At 41.6% G+C, this 22,146-nt stretch overlaps 1 protein-coding gene across 1 annotated transcript in view; it reads right to left on the reverse strand.

The window, feature by feature from the left end:
• Nucleotides 1-705: 705 nt before the first annotated feature.
• Nucleotides 706-22,146, reverse strand: part of ANXA3 (annexin A3) — a 50,948-nt gene continuing 29,507 nt past the window's right edge. The window contains exons 7-13 of the mRNA XM_008049486.2: nt 19,658-19,737; nt 16,726-16,782; nt 16,273-16,366; nt 14,540-14,635; nt 10,262-10,320; nt 8,225-8,347; nt 706-973 (exon numbers count right to left, since the gene is read on the reverse strand). Coding sequence (XP_008047677.1) covers nt 914-973; nt 8,225-8,347; nt 10,262-10,320; nt 14,540-14,635; nt 16,273-16,366; nt 16,726-16,782; nt 19,658-19,737 — 569 coding nt within the window. The 3' untranslated portion in view covers nt 706-913. The remainder of the gene's footprint in view (nt 974-8,224; nt 8,348-10,261; nt 10,321-14,539; nt 14,636-16,272; nt 16,367-16,725; nt 16,783-19,657; nt 19,738-22,146) is intronic.

Here is a 22,146-nt window from a genome sequence, read left to right on the forward strand (position 1 = left end):
TCCTTCTGCCTCAGCCTTCCAAGTAGCTGGAACTACAGGCACGCACTACCACGCTCAGCTCATTTTGATTTATTGTAGAGATGAGGTCTCGCCAAGTTGCCCAGGCGGGTCTCGAACCCTCGATCCCCACTTTTTAAAAAGGCCTGTGTCCCCTCAGCAAACAGCTGCCATCTCCTTTGGAATACTTGCTGTTCCCCGCTTAGACCAGGACTACCCTTCCCCTCTGGACTGGGTTCTTTAGAACAGGCTCGCTCCCTTCTCGCTCCAGTCCTCATTGCTTCTAGAGTCTTCCACACAGCAAGACCCCATTCTATTTCCATCTTACTATTTATTGTACAAGTCTTGTTTTTCTGCAAGAAGGAAAACAGTTCCTTGTTCTTCCTAAGAGCAGAAAGCAAATGATAAACCCCAAGGCCACATTCTGATTAGAAGGGGAGGGAAGCCGGGCTTGGTGGCTCAGCCTGTAATCCCGCGCCTTTGGGAGGCTGAGATGAGTGGCTTGCCTGAGCCCGCGGGGTCAAGACCCGCCTGGGCAGCGAGACTTCATCTCTACAATAAATCAAAAAATCAGCCGGGCGTGGTAGTGCATGCCTGTAATTCTGGCTACTTGGAAGGCTGAGGCGAAAGGATCGCTGGAGCCCAGCAGGTCGAGGCTGCGGTGGCCGGGAGCGGCCACTGCACTCCAGTCTGGGAGACAGAGTGAGACTCCAACTCAAAAACAAAACAAAAAAAAGAATGAGATGCTCTAAAATAATCACTTTTGTTGTTATTATAGAACAATAAAAATTTCTCCTAGGAACACAGGCTGCTATCCACACTTGTTTGTATGTCTAAATACTATGAAAAGCGGTGAGCAGAGCTGCTGGACACGCCTGTCATGGGAGCAGGCAATCTGGGAAAGCATCTTCTCATCTTAGTCGTCTCCACCACAGGCTTTTAAGAGTGCAATTTCATAGTGTCCAGAAGTATCTGACTGCAAAGACAAGACCGACAGAGAACAGATACAGTATAAATAATGAGGCTACCATACATGAATCAAGTTCCACAGCATGCAGGGTAAGGAGCTGTACCATTTAGTGAAATACATCTGCAACTCCATCATTCATTCATACCTGAGTGTAACCATGTTCCAGCCTAGAAGCATCTTCTTTACAAACAAATAAGAATTTCTTTAAATTCTTTCTGATATATTACAATTAAATTTCAATTTGGGTTAAAAAAATAACATCACAGCAATTATATAATATTATTATTATTATTTTTTAAGTTGGAGTTTCACTGTCACCCATAGCTGGAATGCTGTGGCATGCTCACGGCTACCATAGCCTTGACTTGCTAGGCTCAGGTTACCCTTCTGCCTCAGCCTTCCAAATAGCTAGAACTACAGGCTCGCACCACTATACCCAGCTAATCTTTTTATTTATTGTAGAGATGAGGTTTCACCAAGTTTCCCGGGCTGGTTTTTGAATCCTTGGGCTCAGGTAATCATCTCACCTTGGCCTCCCAAGGATTACAGGTGTGCACCAAGGTGCCCAGCCACATAATATTAATTTTTAATAATAAAATATTAAAACTTTAAAAAATATAATTTTAATAACGAATATTCATCAAACACTTGACAGTCAAAAGGCTTAATGTGTATTAACATTACTTTAACTCTTACAAAAGTTCTAAACAATAGTTACTATATCCCCCGTAATAGGTAAGTAAAATGAGGAAAACAGAAGTTAGACAATTTGCCCAAATCTTGTAATGAATAAGTAACAGAAGCAGGATTTGAAACCAGATAATCTGGCTCCCTAATACCCTGCTACCCTGCCTGCCTTAGGAAAGTGAAATGCACCACACCCCCATAGAGGATGTTTATAGCTCCTTTTACCTAGGACAGCCAAACAAAGATCTTGGTTCAGAAGAGATACTATGCAAGGTTAGACTTAAAGGACAAAGATTCCATGATCGCTATGCAAAGACTTCATTGGAGGTCAAAGTTGGCTTTTAAACTGACTGCTTAAAATCATCATATTTTCATTTTATTTGAGGTAACTCAACCAATAAGTACTTCTGATTTCTTAAGCTTTATATCTGAAAAGCTGTCACTGGGGTTAGTATTAGAGTAAGTGGTAATGGAAAGGAAGTAAGGAAAAGTCATTTAGTGAAGAAGTTAGGCATTACTTTCACAGTAAGACACAATTGGCAATAATATATATCCTCTGTTTTCCTTCTTTCTTGCTCTTTGTTTCACAAAATGTGTAACTCAATATCCTTCTGTTTCATATCGGTTTTAGTTCTTCCCCGACTGGTTTTCCCGTCTTGCTCTGTCATATGTAAAATTCACTCACACTTCTGACAAGTCAGCAATGCTCTGGCTTTGTATTAAGAGCTCATGTTAGACATCTCCGGGCCAGGCTCAGTGGTTCAGCCTGTAATCTCAGCACTTTGGGAGGCCAAGGCGAGTGGATTGCCTGAGTCCTCGAGTTGGGGACCAGCCCAGGCAACTTGGCGAGACCTTTTCTCTACAATAAATAAAAAATTAGCTGGGTGTGGTAGCATGCCTGTATTTTCGACTACTTGGAAGGCTGTGGCAGAGGGATCACCAGAGCCCAGCAGGTGGATGCTGGGGTGGCTGTGAGTGTGCCACTGCCCTCTAGCCTGGATGACAGAGTGAGACTCCAACTCAAAAAAAAAAAAAAAAAGACATCTCTACTCAAGCTGTACACAATTATTAGGGGTTCTGCCAGTCAGACTCACAAGCAAAATCAAACTCATGAACCTCCTCCCACACCCAAAATGAAAAAAACAAAAAAAAATTGGAAAACCCTACCCCTTTGCAGGGAATGGCACCACTGTCTATTTCTCAAGTAGGAAAGCTGGGTGTTGTCCTGGACACATCCTTTTCCTTACTCTTCACATCAGTCCCCAAGTTTTAATTCCTCCATGTCTTCTGTGCCCTTGCTTGCTCCTTCCTCTCTCTGCATCACCACCAGCCCAGCCACAGCTACTCTTGAGTGACTAATGTAATAACCTCCTAACTCATCAGCCTGTATCTTTTTTGTCTTGTGTCCAGTTCATTCTCCACAGGCATAGGGGTCTTTGCAATGATCATGACACTAACCTGCTTAGAACTTTTTACTGCTTCCCCTTACTTTTAGGCTAAAGACAAAAATCCTTAAACATTGCCTAAAAGCCCCAGCCTGGCCTGGTCCCACATGCTCCTTTTTCATTATGTTTACTCTACCACGAGGTCTTTCCATCTACTATCCCTTCTGTGGGAATGGCTGCCTAGCTCCCTACCTTCGCCTTATTAACATCAACTCATTTCACAGATCTGAATCACAATTTCTTCACAGCAGTCTTTCCTGTAGGCCAAGTCCACCTGCGATATGATCTTTTGGCACAATGTCTCTTTCCTTCACACTTCACATAGTTGCAATTTTACATTTATCTGTAATCCCCTAAGGGCAGAGAATGTATCCCCCCCCCTTGCTTATAATTGTAATCCTAAGCCTGGTTCATAGCATTTCTGCATGCTACGGGCCTTCTCCTTATGAACATCAACTCATTTCACAGATCTGAATCACAATTTCCTGTATTTTTTTGTAAAGCAGTAAAAAGTTCTAAGCAGGTTAGTGTCATGATCATTGCAAAGACCTCTGTGTCTGTGGAGAATGAACTGGACACAAGACAAAAAAGATACAGGAAACTGTAATCCTAAACCTGGCCCATAGCATTTTTGCATGCTATGGGCCAGGTTTAGGATTACAATTATAAGTAAAGGGGGGTGGGGAAACATTCTCTGCCCTTAGGGAATTACAAATAAATGTAAAATTGCAATTATGTGAAGTATGAAGTGCCCAGAGAATGAATGAAATACAAATTCCCTGATCTCAAAGCTATCTCTCAACTGAACTCATCTTGCTGCTTGGATTGCATCTCTCCATCTTCCCTGAGGTGGATCCTCTCGTCCTCATCAAGCATGAGCCTTGCTCCTATCTTCCCTCCTGCCTCTCAGCATGCCTGTTTCTAGAGCTTTCCCCGCTGAAATCCTATTGACCAGTGGGGCTTCTGGCCCACAGGAGGCAGTTGTAGTACCTGAATCCTGAATCTGAGAGACCACCAAAGAGCCAGCTCTGATGCAAATCACACAAGGGTCTTTATTCAGGCTTGAGTCTGGGCTCATGTCTGTAACCGGCGTAGCAGTACAGGAACAAGAGCCCCGACCTAGTACGGCAAGTAGTTTATATACACAGTTACGAGGGAGGGACTGGGCGTGACGGGTTTTTCCTAGGCTTGAGACATTATCCAATTAGAAGAAGGTATGACATAGAAAACGAAGTCCATGGACCTTGCAGAATTAGTTCTCAGTTAGGTCCGCGGTGATGTCAGGGGACAGGAGAGCTTGAGATTGGTGGGTTCATTTTTGATTTGCGTGGGCGCGGGCTCAGCTGCCCGTGATTGACTACTAACGGCTACACGGGCAGAGTGGAGTTAGTTAAGCCATCTGGAATGTTAGATAAGCTGCGGTTTACACAGTCTCTGTGACTGTGCATAAATCAGCTCGGGCATACAAGCAGGTTTGAAATAACACAGAGCCCACCAGAAGAGTGGCTGGTGCCGCAGAGCCCACCATAATTCAGGCAAAGGAATGTCCGGGAGGGGCTTATTGCTTAACATTCACACACTGCCAGCAGAAGAAGCCGGTTATTTCAATTAACATGGTTATTATGGGATAAACAAAAACTTAACAAAGTTCTAAGTACAAACACTGCAAATATTTTGTAACTTCACGGTCACAGTTACTACCAGGCGCCTTACATATGCCTAGTCTTACGGGGTTTGAGGTAGAGATTTATACAATACAGCAAACGTGAGGTAGGGGTTTATAAAATATAGTGAACGTGAGGTAGGGGTTTATAAAATACAGTGAACGTGAGGTAGGAATTCATATAGTAAACATTTCTTTCATAGCAAGTATAGTTTTTTTTTTTGAGTCCTTTGAGTCTCTCAGCAGTCAACACATGCATGACCTGAAAGGCAGACTCAAGACCCATTTCTCTAAGAAATATTCCTTATCTAACCCCAAACTTCTTTTCTTCTCAATTCCTGAATTATTATCCTCTGTATCTCACAATCTAGTACTTAACTGTTCAATCTAGTACACACTGCTTCAATTATCTTCTAACATCTTTTATACTTACCTCAAGTCTCCACATAGTTTGAGTTTCTTGAATGTGGCTTCTATATTTCCCATGAAGAGCTTGAAAATTATGCTATTTATTAAAGAGGTACCTAATTTGTTGACCAAGGAAAACTACCAAATATGTAATTTTATCTAAATTTTCCATTAATATTGCCTTATTAGGTAACAAGAGATGCCCACTTATTTCCCCACCAGTCACCACCTGAGAAAGGTATCAACGAGCAGAGTAAAGCCTAGGCAGGTGGAAAGAAGAGGACAGAATCACAAAATAGAACTCTGTCCTCTGAATTCTGAAAACTCAGTCATTTAAAAAGCTCCTACTCATCAGCAGCAAAAACACAATGAGGTAACTTAATTATATATGTTGGGTGGTAGAAATAAAAAAAACCTCATATTTCAAATTACAAACTGAACTATTCAGTCAAGGATTTTTCTTTTCTATCAAACTACAAATACTTTAAATGGTTTTATTTTTTCGCTTTTTTTTGAATTGGAGTCTCACTCTGTCATCCAAGCTGGAGTGCGGTGGCACACTCATGGCCACCCCAGCGTTGACCTGCTGAGCTCTAGCGATCCTTCCTCCCACCCTTCCAAGTAGCTGGAACTACAAGCATGCACTACCACATCCAGCTAATTTTTGATTCATTGTAGAGATAAGGTCTCACCAAGTTGCCCAGGCTGGTCTTGAACCTGCGGGCTCAGGAAATCCACTCGCCTAGGCCTCCCAAAGTGCTGCGATTACAGACTGAGCCACTGAGCCTGGCCCACTTTAAATGTTTTCTAATACAATAAGCCTTAATTACTCAGGCCCTTGGGGGACTAAGAGGCACTGGCTAATTCAATTTTCTGGTTTGCTTAGGGTGAACTGAAAGCCTTGGTCTTAACCTTGTTACTGACAATCTTTAGAAAATGCAGGAGTGTACTTTTCTGCCTTGGTAAGTACAATATGGTTAATGTAATTGAATCTTTCTCTGATGTTTGAAACTATTGTAACGTGTCAGGATTGATTTAGATAGAATTGAGTGTGAGCAGTTGATACAATCTGTGCTAAGCCCCAGGCACAATCTGAGAGTTGCTTTTTTAAGTTCCTGATTTCAACTTATATTCTTTATTTTGATTTTTAAGTTGGGATCTCACTCTGCCACCCAGGCTGCAGTGTAGTGGCACAATCTTGGCTCACGGCAGCCTTGACTTCCTGGGCTCAGGTGATCCTTTCGCTTCAGTCTCCCAAGTAACTAAGATTTACAGGTGTGTACCACCACGCCTGGCTAAGTTTTTGTGGAGATGAGGTCTTGTTATGTTGTCCACGCTGGTCTCAAATTCCTGGCCTCAAACAATCCTCCTGCCTTGGCCTCCCAAGTGCTAGGATTATAGATGTAAACCACTGTGCCTGACCTGATTTCAATTTATGTATGCATCTCTTTCTGTAAAGGTGTAGTGCAAAAATAAAAGCTCTGATAAAAAAATATATTTGGTGAATGAATCTAGTCGACTGATTGCTATTAATGCATTCAAAGACCACTTTTAAGGCTGAAGGCAGGACTCTTCCCAACATCTGCACCTGACCAGAGTGGCTCTTCTGGGCAGGGTTGGAATAAAGCTAGACCGAACACTCAAGCTGTTTGCAATGATGCAGGAACATGGTCTAAGACAGGTGGCCCAGGTGGCCATGACGGGGCACCACGGCAGGGCGCCATGTCCCTCACAGGGGCTTCTCCAGCCTCCTAGGGCTTGAGAGAGAGAGGCTGCTGCTAGGAACTGCCCAGGGTGCAAAGATGATTCTCAATTGGGCCGAGGGTGACTGGACATCACGGGTTCCACTCCCAGTTCTGGACCCTCAGCCCTCAAACACTCCTGTATGGCTGCTGCCCTCTTCCTTGTTCCAGAACATCTGTGGAACCCCACCTCCCAGCTTAGACATCAGAGAATCTCCCTGGATCCAGCACTCTCCAGGGTGGACTTTCTCAAGACATTCATAGAAGTGAATGGGATGGCAGAGGCTTGGACAGAGCCCTACCACACAGCTTGCAAAACCTCAGCGAAGGTCTTTGGGAGGCTGAGGTGGAAAGATTGCCTGAACCCAGGAGTTTAAAAGCTGCCTGGGCAACATAGTGAGAACCTGTCTCTACAAAAAAGTACAAAATTGGCTGGGCACAGTGGCACGTGTCTGTAATCCTAGCTACTTGGGAAGCTGACATGGAAGGATTGCTTAAGCCCAGGAGTTTGAGACTATAGTGAGCTACGATTGTACATTGCCCTCCAGCCTAGGTAACAAAGTGAGATCTTGCTTCTTAAAACAGAAAACCTACCTTGGGATACAATTATCAGATTGTAAAAACACAAAAGTTTGAAAACACCCACTGTGCCAAGGCTATGAAGAAGCAAGGATTCAAACATCCCTCACAAAAGTGTAAAATGGAATTCAGCTGTTAATATTCGCTAAAATTACAAATATATTTACATCTCTCTTAGCACTCCTACTTCTGAAAAAATTATCCCACAGATACACTTGTACCTCATGAAACTGTGTATGCAAAGTACAGCATTGTTTGTGACAGCAAGATATTGAACAATCTGTTGAGGTGGTGGGTATAAAAATGCAAACAATGGAATGATATACAGCTGTTAAAAGGAACAAGAAAGCCTCCTACATACAGAAATGAAATGAACTCTAAGCTGCAAAGCCAAATGTATTCTTCTTTTCTTACTTTGTCATAAACACTGAAATAAATAAAAAAACAGGTCAACAATTTGCATATATAATTCACAAAAGAAGAAAAATTGTGTCCAGTAAACCTACAAGAAAATATTGAATATTTATTGCATGCCTTGGATGTTAGAGCCGAAAAACAATTACGCCTTTAAGGGACATTTTGCTGCTACTATTTTAAACTCATACAACACATTTATGTGTTGACCAAGAGAGAGAAATGTATGTCATGTATTTTTCATGTTTTAAGAAATATAAGAGCAAGAAGGTGGTAGAAAAGGGCAAAATATGTTTTGCTGTTTTCAGAGGAGACTTACTTTAATGGCTGAATATAGGGAGTAGCCATAATGCTTCTTAAACTCTGCTCGGATGTCCAGGAGGTCAATTTCTGATCTGGATACCATTATTCGGTTCAGAGTAAACTCATCTGTTCCAGCACCCTGTTGAGACAGAGAGGTAGTCACAACACATATCTCACGGGTCACAAAACAACATATAGATCTATATTTGTAAGAACGATAAAATGGTGTGGAAAATATTCAACCACAGTGGTGTTTCTTCATTTGCCACCAGACTTCATCCTTCATTACTTGAGAAATATTTGTTGAGCACCTACTTTGTGTCAGCACCATGGTAATTACTGAAAAACAGAGATGAAGTATCTCTGTGAAGCTTCTAGTTTTGTAAAGGATACAGGTAAGAAAGTAGGCCACTGCAAGACAGTCTGACATATGGAAAACAATGGATACCAGGGGAGCATATTTTAGGGGGCCAAGAAAGATTAAGGATTAGGAAAGATCTGTTGGAGAAAGTTAAGTCATCCAGAAGGAGGAGTCGGTTCACACACGTGTGAAGATCCAGGGCAGGAAAGAATGTCATGTCCAGGGACTCATATATAACCAAGAGGGACCGCAAGAGACATGTCTGGAAAGGCCAGGCCTTGTTAATCATGAAATGAAATTCTGACTTTACCCCAAGTGTGGAGAGCTACTGCGATATTTAAAGTATGAGAATGCTGAGATCAGATCTGGTTTGTGGTTTCAGAAAACCACTCTGACTGCAATACAAGGACCAATTGCTAAGCAGGTGCAGGGTGAAGAAAAGGGAATAAGCCTGGAGGGTCTGGGACCATCCAGAGTTGACCTCAGGAATAAAGGAGAGAAATGGTACCTGAACTAGAATAACTGCAGTATGGATGGAGAAAATGGAAAGATTTGAAAGATACTTATGTAGGTAGACAGACAAACACAATGAGGTATATGCCTGAGGATAATGAGGGGGAGGGGCAGTGTAAGACTTGTAGCTAAGTTAGGTGGACATTGACTCCGTTTATTAATGCACCCAATAAACGCTCATTGGGCATGGACTATATGCCAGGCGTTGCCCCATATGATGGTGAATAAACAGATTGAATCTGTCTACGTGGAGTTTATGTACTAGTAGGTGGAGACAGACAGTAGACCAAATCAACTAATTGCTTAAGGAAATAATGATGAGAACTAGGAATAACATAAAGCCAGGAAATAGAATGGAGAGTGACCAAAAGGAGCCAACTGGCCCAGTGCAGTCAGGAGAGACCTCTTAGGAGATCACCTGAGACCAGAAAATGAGAAGGAATCAGCCATCGACAGGCCTGGAGGAGGAATATTCCAGGCGGAGAGGGCAACATAAGCAAAAACTTTGGTACGAGAAAGACTTGCCATGGTCAGGGAATAGAGAGAAGGCTGAGAAGGCCGAAGCATGGCGGATAGGGCTGGGGAGGAACAACAGGACTTCTGAGGGCTGCCAGCTCCTGCTGGGGCTATCCTCCTCCGGGACAGACACGGGAGAAGGGAGCAGCCTTGGCTGAGACGAGGGAGGAAAAGGACGTGTTCACCTTGGGTGCTGCTTGGAAGATCCATGTGGGATCCAGAAAATGCCCAGTTAAGAAACCAATGTGTATGTCATTCACGGGCAAGGTCCTGTCCTAGGGTCTGTGGGAGAACAAGTACCTGGAGCCAACAGTCACAGGGTCATCACATCACATAAGGCTGCTGATACAGCTCAACTTACTTTAGGTAAGGCAGCTTGAGAGGTCATAGGGTCTGTGGGTCAAGTCTGAGGTTGGTGTTCTAAAACGAGCTCTGCGGCCTGCACTTACCGTGACGTAGCGGAAATAATGTAGGCAACACTTCACTGTACCCATCTCTGTTGGTTACAAAGCTTACTATTAACTCTGAGATAAATCAGTAGGCAAATTAGCCTAAAGAGAACCCATAAAAGTGGAAAAGAAATACAACACTCCATCAGTATGGAGCAATATTTTACATTCTCCTCAAGGGACGCTAGGAATGCATATGAAGTCTCCGACCAACCTTCAAAGCTTGGTGCAGTCTTTCAGCCAAAAAGGCAGGGGTGTTCCTCGCACAGCGAACTGTTATGAAAAGCAAAGAAATGTTCAGCTTCATTGTATGGAAATTGGGTTAATCTATAGCAACATGGTTTAGAATAGGTTATTTGGATGGTCATTCCACTCCACCTTGTCCCCTCTACGGGCTTTTATTTAGAATGAAGGCAGCTCAACCGGAATTTCAAAGCCATGTAACGTCATATTTGCACAGAGCTTTAGCACAGTAATTATCTTCAGCCATGGGGAAAATAAAATTACCTGCCAAAGAAACTCCCACGGCGTCTGACTCATCTCCAGACTGCAGACACACCACTCACCTACGCCTACACTGATAACTCCCCAGGGTGCACCTCTTCCCCACCCCTCTACTCAGTTTCTAATCTCTTGGGCTCCTGGTGCTCAACTTGGCCTAACAACTGCAGAGAGGTTGCTCCAAATAACAAGGTTCGAAGGGGCACTGGAGTTCCACTTAAAAGCAATTTTTCCAATTGGAAGATTTTTTATTTTTAGAGACGAGGTCTCACCATGTTGCCCAGGCTGGTCTTGAACTCATGGGCTCAAGCAATTCTCCTGCCCTGGCCTTCCAAAATGCTGAGATTACCAGCATGAGCCACCACACCCGGCAAAGATTTTCTTTTAAATGATGGAATTAGAATTTATAGACTGCTTAGAGTAATTACATTAGACCTAGTACCTGCCATCTGAATTCAGTCATTTAAAAAATACTACAACGTTTTAACTCTTTATTTTGAAATAACAAGCAAAGCAGAAGTAAAACAAGAAAAAGGAAATTGATAAAAACATGAGTAAATGTATTATCCTTTAAATAAAGTGAAAATATCAATAGAAAAGTGTGCAAGGAATAAGCCTATTTACAGCAACATGATTATTTCCACACTCTTTAATCTAACCTATAGGTAAAAGACTTTTGGTTTGTGCATGTAATTTAAGGGAAATAGGAGGAGAAATGTGTTAGAAACCCAAACGTGGCACCTAGTACCAATCAGATATGAAGATGTCTGACAAGAAGGAACCATTCAAACCGACAGTATCTGAATTTTCTCAAACTCATATTAGGTGAGCCTTAATAATTTGATCAAAATCATTATGACCACTCTTATGCTATTACGCCTTCTAATCACCCCCCAACAACTAGATCTGTATGGTCCATTCTTTTCATAATCCTTTCCCCCTTCAGCTTGCTCTCTGATTTATGTTCTGAGCTACCAGGCTTGCTCTTCATGTCTGAAAATTTCAGTAGGCAGCAGTGTGTTTCAGTGGTAAGGAAGCTTGTTCAGCACCCAAGGCCACAGGCAAGGAAATGCAAGTCTGTGAGAGGTCATCACCATGGCCAAGCGTTCACAATGGCCCATGCCCTGCCCTACTCACTGTCTTGACCCTGCCTCCGCAGCCTTTCTCTTCCCAAGGTCCCTGAACTCCGGTTAGGCCCCAATCCCAGGCAAACTCTGAAGTGCAGTGCATGCTCCCACATCAGCTTATCCCGAGAATCCAGCTGGCCATAGCAAGACATACTTCCTGTTGATCCTCAACAACCATGCCTTTCCGCCTACCCAACTTCCCCCTAAAGTTGCTGCTAAGGTCTGCTTATCCCTCTCATGAAAGAAAAGACTTCTCTGTTGGATTCTGAGACTCTTGTACATTTCTGAGATCAAAGAGTTCTTCTTATTGTATTAGTCTTTTTGAATAAAGTCTCTCCTTACCTAAATCTGGATTTGTTTTTATTTAACAACTTATATGTCTCTATTATATGATTCCAAGATGATCAGCACAGATGGTTTTTCATGTCAAAAACTATGTGTTGACTATTGCATTGAGTTCCCTGTATATGAAATACCCAGAATAGGCCAATCTATAGAGACAGAAATTGGATTAATGGTTGCCAGAAGCCGAGGGGTAGGTAGGAATGGGGAGTGACTGACATGGGCACCAGTGTTTTGGGGGTGCTGATAAAAATGTCCTCAACTTAGATTGTGGCGATGATTGCAAAACTCTGTGAATGTGCTAAAAAGCACTGAACTGCACACTTTGAATGGGTAAATTTTATGGTATGTGAGTTATTATCTCAAAGATTTTTTAAAAAGAAACTTATTCCAATAGTAGACTGGAAGAGAAAATGAAGGTGTGACATATTTTGAACTTTAAATTCGTTGAATTATAAAGCATTTTTTTACTTGATAAAGCATATACTTCATAGCCTAAATGTAATGCACAATTCAATGTATATTTCTAAGAACGCTTCTTAGCTCAGTGAATGAGAATTTGTATATCTCAATAAAGGTTTTTAAATATTATAGCTTAACAAGAGCAAACAAATAAAAATCAGCAAAGTTAATATAAGGATTAACAATATGAAATGGAAAATAATTTAGCTGGCTATTATCATTGCCACTGGAACAATCTCAGAACTAATTATGAAGACTAATCTCAATTTCATTTTTTTTAATTAAAAAGAGGCTTTTTTTCCTTTCTTGGCCTGTCTTTCAGCAATTCAATCATAGTCAATATATTTTTCTTTTTTTGAGCCAAGAGTTGAATAAAGAGCCCTATTCTTGGCACTGAAGAGAGGGTCAGAAGCTAAGGGAAATAATAAGAGGAAGCTCTTAGCATGAGGCCTAGAAGTGACAGGGTGCTTGTTTTCTGGTATATTTTCTGTAATTTGCTTTTAAAACACTCTAATATAGACTATGTCAGCCTATGTCTACATCACAACACATCAAAGTGGCTGGTTAACATCACAAACTATGAGCCCAGCTGCCTGAGGTGAGTTCTCAGCTTTACCAAACTTCCTGGAGAGACCAGGGATGTAATGCCTCCTCTTTTGCCTGAGTGTACCAGCCCTACCAAGGGGATAATAGTGGCATCTTCTTCACAGGTTTGGTATGAGGCATAAGTGAGTTACTATTTGTAGAGAGTTTAGTACAATGTTGAGCACACAGTAAGTGCTAGTTAAGCACTTACTTAAAAATAAAATTTGAAGCACTCTAATTGGGGGTTCACCCTTCAGAGGTAGAAGTTAACACCTGAATGATGAGTCAGAGGCTCCACTCCAGGGGTGATTACCCTCAGCCATCAAATCTTTACCTCACCAGATTTGCTGTTAGTTACCATTACAGATGTCAGAAATGACTTCATTGGTGAAACGACAAGATGTGCAGAGTACAGGTATTCCTACCCTGGCATTAATGGAGAAGAATCCTGTAAGCTCAACAGTGTCGCCAAACTGGAGTGGTTTAGGGTTCTGAACCATCCTGTGTGGTATAAGCACTTAGACTTTACTGCCTGACTCTTGACTGCAGGTGTCAAGAGTTCTGTGTTTGAACAGTATCTTAGCCCTCTAAATACACATCTCTTGCAAGGTGTTCTCCTAGTGCCTAGACAGCTAACTGCTGAGCCCCCATTAAGAAGACAGAACAGTCGGTGTAACTTGTTTTTGACCGTCAGCTAATGCACATTTCTATATAGGAACAGTTTCAGCCTGAAACTTAATTTCTTTTTGACGTACTCCTGCTCACTCAACCAAGGAAGGAGACCCATCGCTTCAACTTTGGCTCACCTTTGAAAGGCCACTGACATTTCCAGAAAGAACTAAATACGGTGAATTATCAAATTGGTCTGGGTCTCAGTTTTGTTGTTGTTGTTTCAGATAGGAGATCTTGCTATGATGTCCAGTTTGGACTTGAACTCCTAAGCTCAAGCTCCAGCCTCAGCCCCTCAAGCAGGCAGGACCACTGGTGTGTGCCACTGTATGCAGCCTAGGTCTCAGTTTTTAATAAGGTTCAATAAAAATGCCAGTATAAATAAAGTATTTTGGTTGGGTATGGTGGCTCATAACGACAATCCCAGCACTCTGAGAGGTCAAGGCCAGGAGTTTGAGACCAGCCTGGGTAACATAGTGAGACCCATCTCTACAAAAATTCAAATAAATAAATAAATAAAATTTTAAAAAGAAATAAAATATTTCAGCTTTCAAGGAGTCTACAAGCTAAACATGGTGACAAGCCAAATACAAATTTAAAAAGTAAAATAAGATCAAAAAAGATAACATCCTTATGCATCCATTTAACAATATTTGTTGAGAACATTGTGTGTTCCATGGACCATGCTGGGGCTATAGGCAGCATAAAGGTAGATCAGTCAGGATTCTTATACAAAAGGAATGTACCTTGATGTCGAATTGAAACAAGTGCAAAGTAGCTCAGCTTACTAGTACTCAGAGGCTTACCTATGGCCAGCAGTAAGTCCTCAAAATGTCCCGATAATTCTCCTTTTATGCTGTCCTCAATGTCCTTTTGGCTGATATTTCTGTATTCATCAAATGCTAAAAAGCAGCACCACAACATTATTTAAAACATCCTAGTTGACTACACTTAAATATATTCCAGTTTTTTATCTGATATGCAGCAGACCAAATAGTAAACTCAAAAATTTCTTCTTTAAACCATGAAAATTTGAGCACAGACTCTCTCCCCCTGTTTCTTTCTAAGAACATCATCTACAATAAAACCTGAACTTCCTAGATCACTTTCTTCAATGATCTTTCTCTCCTCTCCCACCTCCTATCAGGATATAAGCATATCAAATACCCTGAAAAGTTAAATGATAAATAACTTATCTAGTGAGCTATTTTTTAAAATTTATAGCAGCACCTCAGAAATAATACTATGATCATTAGTCAAATATGTTTTATTTGCTTAGAAATTCTTAATTATGAAGACTTCTTTGTGTTCAGTAAATCACTTCCTAAAGCAGTATGGCCTACTTCACACCTCCCAGCATCTGAATTTCTGGATCAGCATTTGCCCCAAGCAACACCTGTACTTACATCACCAAGTAGACAGTCATATTTTGTAAGCCAAGTAAGTGTCTTCCCAATAAATGCTTTTAAAAAAAGAATTTTTGGAGCGAGATCTAGGGTTGTTGTTTTTATTTTTCAAAGACATTAATAAAGCAATTATCATATACAGAACTATTATTAGTTTATTAAAAATGTGATTTTAATGTGAAAATTATGGAAGGACGATTTCAAAAGTCTAAAAGTTGCAGTAATATCCTTATGTTTCCAGTCTCGGCAACACAGTGAGACCTTGTCTCTGTGAAAAATCAAAAAACTAGCTGGACATGGCAGCACTTGTGGCCCCAGCTGCTTGGGAGGCTGAGGCAGAAGGATTGCCTGAGCCTTGCTGGTAGTGGTAGGATCCTGCCACTGCCCTCCAGCCTGGGTGACAGAGCTGAGACCTCAACTCAAAATCAATTCCTTGTTTCCTCATTTTCTCATCAATTCTGCATAAGCTTAGTCTTGCACTGTGGTTGTTTATACACTAGCACCTGGAAGCCAGAGTCAGCTGTTCACAGTACACAGAGCTCCAGGCTTCTGGGTGCTGGTGCTTCTAGAGCACTCCAGGAGAGGCGTGAGTGAGAGGATGAGTGCTCAGCAGTTTCGCTTAATTGTTGGTTTGACAAAAAAACAAACAAACAAACAAAAAACTGGCCTTCCCCATCCCCCACTTACCTTCACATCAGGAAAAGCTGAATGTTCATTAATACCCACACACCAACAGACGCTGGCCTGCAATGGCTGGCTTTTCTGACAAGTGACTAAGTAGGGAGAGGTGTTGGGTGGAGGAAGCAGTGCCGCCACGCTCTTCTGCACCCCAAAAATGACCTTCCTGCTCTTTCCCAGAGGGCTACCTCCTTCCTTCCCTGCCTCCTCCCTCCCCAGTCTATTTCCTGCTACTTACTAGCTAGCCTACTTAGCTTCTGGGACAACCCATCTAGTGTTAGCACTTCCTTGAGTTAGAGTTAGAATACAGCTCCCCATTGTTTCCTGAAGTATTTATACATAAACTGGAAAATACTGCGATTTTTAACTTCATTTTCTAGCACTTTTGTGTGCTAAACCCAAAAGCAGGGGTCAAAACAACATGCAACACGCAGGGTGGTCATGTGAGCCCATACTTAGTTTCAGTTGAGGAAAGCTCCTTAAACACAGGATCTCAGTGAATCTGTCTTCATCCGTGCCCCATCTGTTCTCACCAGCATTGTAGAGAAGCTATTAACAAGGGAAGGAAGACACGCGTTGTTATAGACACGATTCTCTTTCTCTGAGGGGACGTGAGAAGAGTGGAGCTTCACTCGATTCTAGAGTCAGTGAGAACATCGAGTAGGTATTTAAGCTTCTCACTTTCAGCAGAAACCTGAAAGTTGGCCTGGCAAGAGCTGGGGGATGGTAACCACCACTGGGGAGGGCAGACGTTGGGGGTAGGTGGTCCCCAGGCTGCAGGTTTCTCCTCCAGACCAGAAAGGACAGCCTTAGTTGGTGCCACCTTTTGCTCTTTCACAGAATGAAAGACAGTCAAGTTCAAGTGGGGGAAAAGTGAAGGGAGATGCCTGCCTTGCTTTGTTACTGACCTGGGCATCTTTTTTGGCCAGATGCTCATCCACATTCAGACTTTCATCTCTTCTGCCCTAGACAAGGTTGAAGAAAGCAAAAACAGTCCTTTAGAGATAGACAATGCTAACACTCGGTGCCCAACCTGCACATGTCTTAATGGTTTATCTCCAATGGAAGCCAGGTAGCACAAAAATCAGGGACTCAGGGTCCCAGCTCAGGTTCTGCCACTGACTAACATGAAATGTGTAGCAAATCACATGGTTTTTGGAGCCTCAGAGGTTTTAACCAGATGGAAAGACATGGCACTAGAAACTCACAGTTCTTAAGAGGATGAAAAGACAGGCACAGACTGGGGAAAAATACTTGTAAAACATATGTGATTAAAAAAAAAAACTTACATCCAAAATATATAAAAAGCTCTTAAAACTCAAAAAGAAGACAATGAACAACCCAATTTTAAACATGGGCAAAAGATTTGAACAGACACCTCACCAAGGAAGATAGGTGACAAGAAAGCACATGAAAAGATGCTCATTTTTATATGTCATTTGAGAACTTTAAATTAAAACAATAAGATACTACTACATATTTATTAGAATGGCTCAGATCCAAAACACTGACAACACCAACTGCTGACAAAGATGGGGAGTGACAGGAACTCTCATTCACGGCTGAGAGCAAGGCAAAATGGTTTGGCCACTGTGGAAGATAGTACCCCAGGTCCTTATAAAGCTCAATATACTCTTACCCTGTGATCTAGCAATTGTGCTTCTTGGTATTTACCCGCAGGACTTGAAAACAAAAACCTGCACAAGCATATTTACAGAAATTTTATTTGTAATTGCCAAAACTTGGAAGCAACCAAGATGCCTTTCAACAGGTAAAACAAATATTCCATACAATGGAATATCATTCAACATTAAAAAGAAATGAACTATCAAGCCACGAAAAGACCTGGAGGAACCATCAAGCATACAACTAAGTGAACGAAGTCAGTCTGAAAACTGCATGGCATTCTGGAGAAGGAAAAACTATAGAGACAGTAAAATGATCAGTGGTTGCCAGGGGCTGAGGAGACAAAAGGATGAATAAGCAGAGCACAGAGGAATCTTAGGATGGTGAAATGACTTCATATGATACTGTCATAGTAGATACATGACATCACACGGTTATCAAAGTCCATAGAACTAGGCTGGGAACGGGAACTGCTTGACACAAAGAGCGAACCCTGATGTTAACTACAGACTTCAGTTAATAATAAATCATCAGAATCCGCCCAACTGTAACAAATGTACCACACACACTCAAGAAGTTAATAATAGGGAACCTCAGAGTGGAGAGGAGGGCATGTGGGAGCTCTCTGTACTTGGTGCTCCATGTTTCCATAAATCTAAAACTGCTCTGAAAAGTAAAGTCTATTAAAAAAAACCCAAAAAACCTAAAAGGTCCCTACAATCTGTAATGCTGAAGGCTATCTGGTCAAGTGTATATATTGTCATGCCAAACACTCAGGCACATTATAGATAGGTGGGAGAAGATAGGAAAACAGATTAACCATCTTGTTCTGAAAGTCACAGACAAATAGGACATTTTGCTACACTGTAACATTTTAACAATGGATTTGTTCTATTTTCAAACATCAGGTCCTCCAGGGATGTCTGACTTTAGTCAGGTTTCTTTTCTGTGCTGCTGATGGCCTGCTGCTGTGAGTTTGCATTCTTGTTCCCTTCGCTGTGCACTCTGCCCCAATAGTAAAAATGCTGATTATCACCGGTATTAACAGGAATAAACCATCACCTCCAAGGGTTGATTAGTAAGTTCATCACATTCTTTCTCTCTTAATCGTCACAACATCCTGTGAGGTTGGTACTATAAGTGTTTTAATTTAACAGATGTAAAAACTAAAGCTTTAAGCCTCAGAGTGACTTTCCAAATGCTCAAAGCTTACAGGTGGCCTGCAACTTCAGACCCTGCCCTGGAGCTCTGCTCTCTACTGCCCCCTGGGGGTGGGTGTGCACATGCCCATGAGCAAACAACTGCACTTAGGAATACATACCTCTGAGAGTGCATGTTTGCAGCAATGATGAATAAATGTGGGTTTGGGGGCTCAACCCTCATATGATTTTCACCATTTAAGATAAAAGACACCACAGTTAAGATAAATCATTTCCTGATGGTATAATGCTTCACTTGACAAGTGCTGCCTCAACTGTCAGATTAAGCCCACTATTGGAATTTTCTCACACATCAGGAGCTGTGTAGTCAGCTGAATGACATTGGTGAGCTGTGGCCTCAGTCCCTTCCCCTCTTCCACACAGCTGTGACTACAGCGCATCCCTGACCTTCCCACCTTTGTCATCAAAGTCACGATCCTTCTAGAAGAGGCGGCAAGGCGTGGCCTCATGTGGTCTCACCATGACTAGGAGCCCAGCAGCTTTTCCAAAAAGCAAGGCTGATGCCATAGGGAGCTGTTTTCTGTCTTCTAATCCCAAGACTGACACTACCTCTGAATTTAAAACCAGTCTCTAATTCTTCCAGGTCATGCTTCCTACTCAATTTAAAAGCTAACAAAATAAATGTATATATTCTTTGTTGTCCAGAAGAAAATAAACCTGTTCCTTAACAATGGAGACACATCATGGAAATGAAAACTTATTTTTTGTTAGATGATTTATCAGAACATTTCCAAATGTGAAAATTATGAAACCTGATCAAAGCCCTTCCATATACTGACGCAAACAAATTTTTGTTGTTGTTATTACGTTATTATGAATGCTTTTATGACCTGGTTAAAGATTATACTACTTGGTGGCAATGTAAACATAAAATGAACAAACCATTTTGTAAAGAAAATTGCAATCTCATTGTTTCAGTTTGGTTATTTTTAAACTCCCTAAAAATTATTACTGAGCATGCAGCTTACTGGGGAGTTAAAAAATAAAACCTTACATCTGCCAAAGTCAACAGAGCTTTCCGGAAGTCACCAGATGTTTCAGAACTAATATCATCTCCAAGACTCTTCTTATATGCTGAAACCAAATGAGAATGAAATTAAGCTTTGACAAACTGAAAAATATTATTATAGAACAGAGAAATGCTATGCGATCAAATAAATCTTGCCTTTTTCTTTAACTTCCTAATGTTCTTCTGTTGAGAGATGGATACATTCTCTTGTAACTTTATCACTGTACTGTGTGTTGTGGTAGATGCAAAAGAACAGAAAAAAAATCTGGCCATTCTGGATCAAATCATGGTTCGTTTCACCTGACAATGGGAAGGCTGGGGTGGGTGAGCGGCCAGTTTGCCTTCCCATTTCCATTATGGCCTCCTTCCATCGTGATGGACCCTGACCTTCATCAAGCTTAAAAACGACATTCTCTGCTTTCCTCTTAGCTGTGTACAGCTCCACCACTAAGTTATTTGAGATGAAATGAAGGCAGACAAATGTGACTTTGCTAGGAAATGTCCTTAACGGGATGGGCCATGCCCATCTTAATCCTTCCATCCTGTTTCCTTGTGTATGGATGGATGACTCACTTTCAGGCAACCATCTTGGACTAGTGATGGTGTAAAAGTAATCAGGAAGAAGCCTGAGTTCCTGAAAGCTTTGCAGAACTGTTATACCAGTTCCAGAACTGCCCATCTTCAGGCTTCTTCTACATATGATCAAAATAAACTTCTATCTTCTTGAAGTCACTGTTATTTTTGTTTTATTGACTCTAACCCTAATCTTAACAAATACAACTAAATTGTGTTATTTAATATCTCCTCAACATAAGAAAGCTACCCCAAAGCACACTATTTCCTGTAACAAACGCCACTGTGTGGTCACACGTTTTCGGCTGACTGGCTGTGGCCCTTCTGCATGGCCTGGGGTATGCAGTGTCATCAGTTTTAACTCCTCATCGTGCTCCATCCATGGGGCAGTAATTCTCCTGCAGCCACTGTATACCTGGATATAGGTGATACCAGGTAGCTTTTTGAACTCTGCCTGCATCATTCTCAATTAAGCTAGCCATATGAATTCTCATCCTTTCAAGTCAATTAAAAACAATTGTAGAGAGTGATATGGGATTATCTGATAGCAAGAACTGTGCTGAGATGGAAGTTTCCCCAATGTGATTTTGGTAAAATCTCTTTTTAATAAAATCTATAATTTTTAAAAGCAATTCATGCAGGCAAAATCCACTATAAATATGTTTATCTAAATGCTAATAATATTTAGTAGGCATCATTATACCTAATAGCTGTAATATTGTCACATCTATTCTTTACTCTAGTTAGAAAAAATTTTAAATTTGAAAATATCAAGTCAAAAGATGAAGCTCTTATTTGTTAGAACTTGGGGAAGTAGTCTGTAATTTTAGAGTTATTTAAATGCGACTTCATAAATCATTTTATGTGGCCTCTCCCTTTATTCCAAATATTTTGCAGAAAATTAGACTAAAAAAATGATTTCAATCCAAGTTGACAGCTACTTTATATATTTTGAGGCCCAATAAAGTGTAGAAGAATAAATATAATATTCTAATAGCAGAGGTGCCGGAACTAGAACTTTTGAATTCTTGATCCCTGCTTCAGTGTTCTCTTACACACCATTAACTTTAGAATACTGGGAAAAGTTCCAAATTTAGATTTCTCTTTATTTAGACTCCACTGTGTCGCTGTACTGGATGAACTATACAGACATCTGGTCCCTTTATGAGGCTGAGTTGATGGTAGCTTCTTGAACTCATGGCATCTTCTCACCTAGCGAGTGAGCTACACAGAAAAAGAGACAAAGACAGTAGAATAACAAAGAAGTGAGAGACCCCCAGAATAAGGCAGAACACAGAAGCCAAGAATAACCAAACCATGGACAAATCTAAGCCCTGGGCAGGAGACTACCATGTGTGAGGGAAGAGAAGTGGGACCAAGGACTTTAGAAGCAAAAGGGAGAGGCAAGGTCAGGAAAACATCAGCTCAGGGGGCAGTGGCTGCTAAGAGTGACGGGACAGTTGGGTCCAAGGTAGTCTGTGTCCCATCTCTGCAAATCTGCCTATGCATGACTGAGACAATTTCCTTCTCTACCTTCTTGAGTGTCATGCATCTCTAGCACAAGGTAACCTTGATACAGTTCTAGTCCTAGTGGCCTTAGGGAGGCCACGTAGAAACTGAGGTTCTGGCATCTTTGTGCTAGTATTATATGTTATATTTGCAAAACGCCATCTTAAATGTGAGAATTGTCACTTGGCTCTCAAGACCCTAACCCCAATGTTGAGGATGTTCTTATTTGAACTTATCCCCCCACTGTTCTAGCACTGGGGATACAGCAGTGAGCAAGACAGATGCATATCCCCACCTTCACAGAGTTGACATCCCCGACATCCTGGCATTGTACATGAACGTGGGGCTCCAGGGAGTTACCACAGGAGGTCTACCCCTCAAGGCTTCTACGA

The sequence above is a fragment of the Carlito syrichta genome, unplaced genomic scaffold (genome assembly GCF_000164805.1).
Source record: "Carlito syrichta isolate Samal-C Ts95f unplaced genomic scaffold, Tarsius_syrichta-2.0.1 Scaffold135687, whole genome shotgun sequence".
In the NCBI taxonomy this organism is placed as follows: Eukaryota; Metazoa; Chordata; class Mammalia; order Primates; family Tarsiidae; genus Carlito; species Carlito syrichta.